General features: G+C 35.6%; 1 protein-coding gene across 2 annotated transcripts; it reads left to right on the forward strand.

The window, feature by feature from the left end:
* Positions 1-1,064: 1,064 nt before the first annotated feature.
* On the forward strand, positions 1,065-7,286 carry LOC132035936 (uncharacterized). Of its 2 annotated transcripts, XM_059426115.1 has the most exons (9): positions 1,065-1,402; positions 3,108-3,248; positions 3,440-3,532; positions 3,671-3,797; positions 4,833-4,942; positions 5,651-5,731; positions 6,493-6,575; positions 6,677-6,849; positions 6,946-7,286. In XM_059426115.1, exons 1-9 carry the CDS (start codon positions 1,085-1,087, stop codon positions 7,179-7,181), a joined length of 1,362 nt encoding a protein of 453 aa, XP_059282098.1. In that variant the 5' UTR covers positions 1,065-1,084; the 3' UTR covers positions 7,182-7,286. The 2 variants fall into 2 exon arrangements, with proteins under 2 accessions (XP_059282098.1, XP_059282099.1); XM_059426116.1 differs by having other exon boundaries at positions 6,677-7,020.

Here is a 7,286-nt window from a genome sequence, read left to right on the forward strand (position 1 = left end):
ATTGAAAAGGAACCAATAGGGTAGAGTTTGTGGAATATACTATTGGTCAATGATGTACAAGAAAAATGTAATAAATGGAACATGGAGTATAGTTTCGGCTTGGCCTAATAGCAGCATATCCATTTATCAGGGCTAATTACACCACCATCTAACAAGCCCAATGTACTTTGGAGGCCCAAAATGGTAAGGAGGAGCTTTTGCATAGAATCCAAAATGAATTGTTGGTTTTAGACTTTGGATTCGACGAAGTTCCATATATCATTGAGAACAAACTCAATCATCAATTTGTCAAAATATCAGCAAATCTAATAAATTCATTTTGCAACAATATCGGTCACGATGAAGTTCCATATATCATAAAGACTACAAGAATTTTCGTTTTCAAAGCTTTTCTAACAAATACCATTTGATTTAAACTTACTTTTCATATTCGAAATTCAAGACTCACTTAATCAAAACATTATAACTTCAATTGCTATAAGTTTGAAAAGTAATATTGTACAACAACTAAGAAGAAGAAGAAGAAGAAGAAACAACATGAGGAGGAAAAGCGTTAAGGAAGTTTTGTCTGATGTACCTATATTTTGGCATCAGTTAAACATTCTGGAAAAAAATGGATACAAGTTAAATGAGAGCAAGCAAATAGGTGCCTGGTGAAATTTATAGGAAAAAAAAAATTACAGCCAAATACCGGGCAGCCATCTAGGTTACAAAATATGTACCAGTGTGTAGGTAATGTATAGTTTATACTACATATACATATACTATATATATGTGTGTGTGCGCGCGCGCGCGTATACACTTACCTATACACAACATATTCAACCTAAATGTATAGGTAGTGTATACTTTCGGCAATATTTGGTAAACTAGTTGACCAAAAGGGTATATTTATGTAAGTTCCCCAAATTTTTACGTAATATAACTTTTATTGGGCTAATATCCATTTACAGGTTGGGCTAAATGCACCGTATCCACTATCAAGCCCAATGAACTTATGAAGCCCAAAATGGTAAGTAGAAACTTTTTCTAGAGAATCTAAAATGAATTGGGCTTAGATTTCACCCACCACTAACTGAGCACAATGCTGATGTTTTCAACAAGACCCTTGAGCTTCATTAGCTCTTTCCATTTTCCTCTTCAACATTTCTGCAACAACACCATTATTTCCATGGAATCCTCAAAACTCTTCTCTACAGCAACAACTGCAGATCATTCTTGTGTTTCTACTTCAAGAGAACCCCACAATGGTGAAGCTGCAATTAGTGTTGAAGAATGGAGGGGTTGGGGGACAACATCAACTGTACCTGCTATGGTTACTCAGGTTGTTGATGACTTGAATCTTTTAGAGAAACATGTTGATGCTGACATGGTTTTTGGTGGCAATCATGGCAAACTCTCGGTAAAAAAATATGATTTTTTTTCGTTCTTGTTTCCCTTTTTACTCCAATTTGTCCCAAAAAAAGAATGTGGGGGTTTGTAGCATGACTGTTAAATGTTCTAATTACTTATTTTGAATAAATGGTATCCAAATACTCCCTCTGTTAGAACTTATGCGCCACTTTTGGTTTTTCAAGATTCAAACTATGTAAACTTTGATCAATCATTTACAATGTATTTTTCCGTCGTATTGACATTAGAAGAATTGACTTTTAGTACTTCTCGTGTAAGTTTTGAATATCTAAATTTTAATTTTAAAATATTAAGTTGATCTAATTCAATTTAGCTTACATTTTCAGTTTTGGTCAATGGAAGTTGTACTTGGACATTCTGCATTATTGTTTCAGATTAACTGTGTTGCTGACACTTGGGGAGAATATGGAAATGACTGGTTTGCAACTTTGTGTATTTGGATGCTTTGGTGAAAACACACACAAAAAAAAAGAGAACTTCACAGGTCATAGCTATTATCTTGATACCAAAGAAGAGTTCGACCCAATGCTTTAGTTCTGTCCTAGTTGATCCTGATTCGACATTAGAATAAAAGAAAAGATGGTTGCTTATATTTTCATTAGTCTAATCATAAGACGGGCGTTTTCTGAAAATTGAATGTTGTTAATCCAAATTATGATGGCTTCTCTATGTCAGAAAAAAAAAGATAATCTTAGCTGTGCGATGTGAATTTGTAATTTTTGACTGCTTACTTCTACACAAGGATGGTTCCTAATGTGCGCCATACGTTCTATGAAACGTTTTTATCAATGCTAAACATAGAAATACTGAATGTCACTACTTGACTTACTGTTATCTGCCGTTTGTAGAACTGCTTTCCTATTTACCCTTTTATTCAGCAGTAGTTGAACTGGTTGATATAAGATAATTATCAAATTGCTTGAAGCAAACCGTTCTCATATTTTGCAACAATATTAATCAGCATCAACTATCTACGCCTTAATCTCCAGTCCGTTGGGGTCAGCTATATGAATCATCTAAATCTGTTATGCCTTATTCAAGTCTATTTTATTCTAGGTATTGTAGTCAACTCAACTGCTTCATTTTTAAAAAAAAAAAAAAAAAAGGGTATTGTGGTCTGCTTGTGTCTGTTTAATTTCAATTTAAACATTTTCCTTTAAGGCAATTTAGAGTTTATCTAAATCGCACACTTATACTACTGGGTTATATAAGTTTATCCCTCTCTATGTATACAAGTGTTTTGTATTTGGTATCACTTATAGAGGTCCTATGCTTTCTTTGTGTTATGTTCTTAATCAGGTTTGCATTGCTTATGGGATATTTTAGATCCTTTCAGGCCAATTTTCTTCACGTCATTTTTATTCTACCGCATCCATTTTTATCACTAACAGTCATTGTATTTTCACACCTTAAAACTGGTCCACCAGGAGGTTTGCATAAGACACGACTAACCTATTTTAGGGTATCTTCTCTCACTACATCCTCTTTGTGTGCTATTTGCACCCTCTGTCAGATGTGATAATTGATAATCTTATAAACTCTTGCTGATAGCAATTACCTATCGTTAATAAGGAACTTCATTTCTCTACTTCAGACTTGTTTCACCTCTTTAAATTTTACTTGTGCTTTAACTGATCAAAAAGTAACTAATTGCCCTTTATTAGCTCATAACTCTGATCTGATCCGATTTTTAGGGTGACTTCAAGGTGCAAGAGGATAAAAAGCATAGAGCGAAATATCAATCTTTAGGTGATTCTCAACAGAAACTCCAGTTCTTTTCAGCTCGACAAATTGCATGTCGTGTGCTTGGAAGTAGGGGTTACCTTTGTCAGAAGGTAAACATTTGCTCATCAAATCAGGGTTGTTTCACATTTTTATTCTTGTATGTGGGATCTTTTCTGCATTAAAGCATGAAATATTGCTGTTATCTGCAGATGGTCCCTTAGAAAAGTTGTCTTTTTTTTGCACAAACGAATAGGTTTTGATGGTTTAGAATTTGGTTTTGGTTCTGTTTTGAATTCTCAAGTGTTGGCTTCCCTCGGAGGATTGTATGTGCTCAAAACTTATTACATGTCCTCTTTGGAATCGGATACGGTTTTGGTTGTACATGCACCCAAAGGTACAAAATTTACTATCCGTCTTCATCTTTCCTTTTTTTTTCCTCATTAAAACCTACCTTTCATTTTCTTACATTTTTCACTCACTTCTTCTTTTTTACATAAATGATCCATAATTCATGATTTTTTATGTTTTGCAGGATTTTTTGCGACAAAATAACACAGGGAAGTTGTTGTGGCAAGTATTTGGCGTCCAGGCTGCTAATTTGTGTCTTTATGGAATAGCTGAACATGAGGAAATGATGTGGGATGCACTCAAGCTTGCAGGTTTTCATTTGTTTTTAAATTTGTTCACCAATTTAATACTCTACCATGATGAAATATCTGTAGCGTATGTCCAAGCATAAGTCTTGAAGCCGTCTGAGTGTGCTCATAACCTTCACATGATTCCTAAAGTGTATGCTTGTCTTTTATGTGAAAAGGCCGCTTGTTACAAAATCTTGTAGTACACAACTTGCTGTGGTGCGTAAAATGATACAAAATTGTTATGTAATTGAGCCAAGAAGGTGAGGGGTTGTGCTCTTGTATGTGGGACTCTGTCTGCCCCAAAACATGTGGTATCAAAACTAAAAATTAAGTCTAAATAGCAAAATCTCATACAATATGTAACTAACAAATACGAAAACAATAGATGTAATTAACCAAATTGGACTTCGTAAGCATGTGTTTCGCATGCAAGGGTTAAGACAGAATTGAGGTTTCTTGATAAACTATTAGTTTAAGCCATTAAGCATGTAAATTACTTCAAGTAAGTAAGTGGTTGGGTGGTCTGTTTCTAACATGCATGAGTCACGATAATCTCATTCTTGGATCACCGTATCTTCAACAGTCTACGTTAGTAGAAAAAGTTTCCAGCCTTTTGTTAGCTTCCTCCCTCCTAATTGTTTAACAATTTTCTCTGTTTTGGTCAACTTCCTGACAATATCTTGACAGCATCAAAGAGGAAAATTCAGTTATTAACTGTGTTAGTCAACTATGGAATTGTTGGGATAATTTTCTATGATGCATTCAAGAACGCTAGATAATGGAAAAACTGAAAAGATACAATGTTTAAATACTCATGGTAACGGGAACATGATCACAATTCTATCCAGTTTTCAGATGTTAAGATAATACATCACTTATAATTGATACCATCTATGTAGCATGAAAGGAGGAGATAGCTCATGGAGCCAACTTAGTGTTACATATCATGTTTCTTACTTTTTAACAAATTAAGCTTTACTTGATTTAATCTTCAACCTTTCTATCAGAACTTGCCAGGGAACTGCCTTTTTGATTTGCATTTTACATAATTTTCAGGAAAAGACAAGGTTTGGTGTCTTTATCCCAACAAGAACGCACCAGCAAATTCTGTCAAGGATAGCATGGCCGGCCTTTCTTTTGTGCATGTAGAATGCCTTCCTGAGATGGTACTCCATCCTAACTTTTTACTTGAAATATGGCTAAGTTGTAATCGACAAGATGTTTGAGGGGAAGCAAAAGTAGGAACAAAGGAGCCATTAGTTTTCCCTTTCTCTTTTTTTCTCTGGAAGCTATTCAGGGAATGATATCGACTTCCAAATCCCATAATAGAACAATGGAGTTACCCACAAGAAATTGAATGTCATCTTCTTAATTTTCTAGATTCATTGTGCCAAATTAATCAATGCTAAAATCACGTTGGCTAAGAACTCCACTCTTCCACACACACACACACCCCCACCCCCTCCCTCCCCCCTCCATCAGAAGAAAAAATGAAAAACCAATTAGGGCTCAGGAGGGGGGTCCTTTCGCGTTTTGATCCCTTGGCAATTCAAACTCCCACCTTATGGTTGGAGGTGCGGGGTCTTTTACCTCTGTGATATCCGTCCCTTATCCTTGACTAAAGTTACTGGCCGGCTAAATTACAATGAAAAAGACTTAAATGGCATGGAATTGTAAGTAGTTTATAGATTAAGAATGTTTCTTCATGGTTCTATGCAGTTTCTTCTGAACATGTGTTTGTCAATAATAGCTCCATATAATGGCAGTTTGACTTGTAGTTTTGCTGCTCAACCCATATCAGTCATGTGAACATGTTTATGTGATGTTCTCATTTTCCATCGTATGAGTATTGACGTTTATGCTGCTATATGTAGACAGATGGAGTCCATTCCTTGAATTTTATTCTAATTGATGGGACGTGGAGCAATTCGGGTGCAATGTTCAGCCGTTTGAAGGTACTTCAGCCTGCAAATGTAACTCTTAATTTTACATCCCATTTCCATTATTAACTTACAATTTCTTGTCATTAACATTGTCAAAAAGAAAAAGAAGAATGATAAATAATAAGTTGAGGTTTAACCAATTAGATTTAAGTACTTATATTACAGGACATTAGGAAAGGTTCTGCCTCTACTGAGGTGATTACTTTAGTTGCTTTCAAGTTAGTTATCTTATATGCACAAATTTCAATTGCAGTTCTACATGTTAGAGCCACTTAAATATGTTAATGAAGCTTTATCAGGAAAAAGAATAAGATAATTAACTTGCATACCTGCCGAAAGTTGCAGAATACTTGTGTCTTTTATGTGTGAAAAGTTATGTTTTAAAGGGCACTAGAAGTTGCAAAAAAGAGATTACACCGATTGGTATTGCAGTGACTGAGCAAATCATTAACATCTTCATCAACTTGCTTGTACCAAACAAAGGCAGCCGTATTTTTGTCCACCTCCTTTTCTCCCAAAGAAAATTAAGTTATACTTGGGTTCAACTTTTAGCAATAGAGAAGGTAGACAAAAGAGAGACACGTGTATGTGTAGTACAAGATTGTTAGTTGGATACAAATGAGTAAAAACTTAATACAACGAATTATTCACGTCAGTTCTTTAGTTTCTCATGTCATGCCAAAGTTGCATTGATGTTAGGATTCATTTGAGTTTGGAAAATGTGAATTAATTTCTCAAAGACAAACAGTTGATCTGAGATGTTTAATGATTAGGAACGGTACAAGTTAATGTGGGGTGAGGAGGAGATTCCTTGCATAACGCTGAACACAGGAGCATCCTTGATGCATAAACTCAGGTAGGATCCGTTATCCCAAATCTGCAGCGATGGCTCATTCATCTTTAATACTTTCCCTTCGGCTTTTCATGAGTCATGGCTTATGTTTTGACCAAGTGCAGACCCCAACCATCATGGGATCGTACATGTACAGCAGCAGCAGCAATAGGCCTCCTCGATGAGCTGCATGACCTTCCAAATTTTGTTTCCTATGGATTGGACAAACAGGCTAAAGCACTTGAAGATGCTGTGGAGGTTTTGTTAGATTCACTTACAGCTCGACGGCTTCGCATGGGTAGGTCCATCACCCGTAAACAAAGACACAATCGTGACATCCTTTAACAATGGAAGCAGTTTTTTCACTGGCAGATTGACATCGGCATTTTTGAAGGTAAAAACCCAGTCTTTACTGGCATTTCACTTCTGACAAATGGTGAGGCCAACGGCAAAAATGCTAGGCCACATAGATACAGCAGAATGACAATTGGACTAACATGTTCTCATAGAGAAGTAATACGAGTTACAAGTTTGAAAGAGATCCAGATCATTTTGGACAGTTTTGTTTTCCCAGTTTTTACACAATGTTTTGGTTTCTCTATGGATTTGCTTCTCCATACAGTGTTTTAGTTAGAAAAAAAATGTCAAGAACTCTTAATAGTAGTCATATAGGATCGACATATCAGAGGAACAATTATTGGTTCTTGGAGTAATGAGCTTATTATCTGTCTTTTG

This window comes from Lycium ferocissimum, chromosome 11 (assembly GCF_029784015.1).
Source record: "Lycium ferocissimum isolate CSIRO_LF1 chromosome 11, AGI_CSIRO_Lferr_CH_V1, whole genome shotgun sequence".
Classification (NCBI taxonomy): domain Eukaryota; kingdom Viridiplantae; phylum Streptophyta; class Magnoliopsida; order Solanales; family Solanaceae; genus Lycium; species Lycium ferocissimum.

Bases quoted from the DNA above. Each gene is read 5' to 3' on its own strand.
- LOC132035936 (XM_059426115.1), top strand. From the start codon at position 1,085: ATGCTGATGTTTTCAACAAGACCCTTGAGCTTCATTAGCTCTTTCCAT. The intron at 3,533-3,670 runs GTACAAAATTTA...TATGTTTTGCAG, and splicing joins GGTTGTACATGCACCCAAAG to GATTTTTTGCGACAAAATAA. The intron at 6,576-6,676 runs GTAGGATCCGTT...GACCAAGTGCAG, and splicing joins TCCTTGATGCATAAACTCAG to ACCCCAACCATCATGGGATC.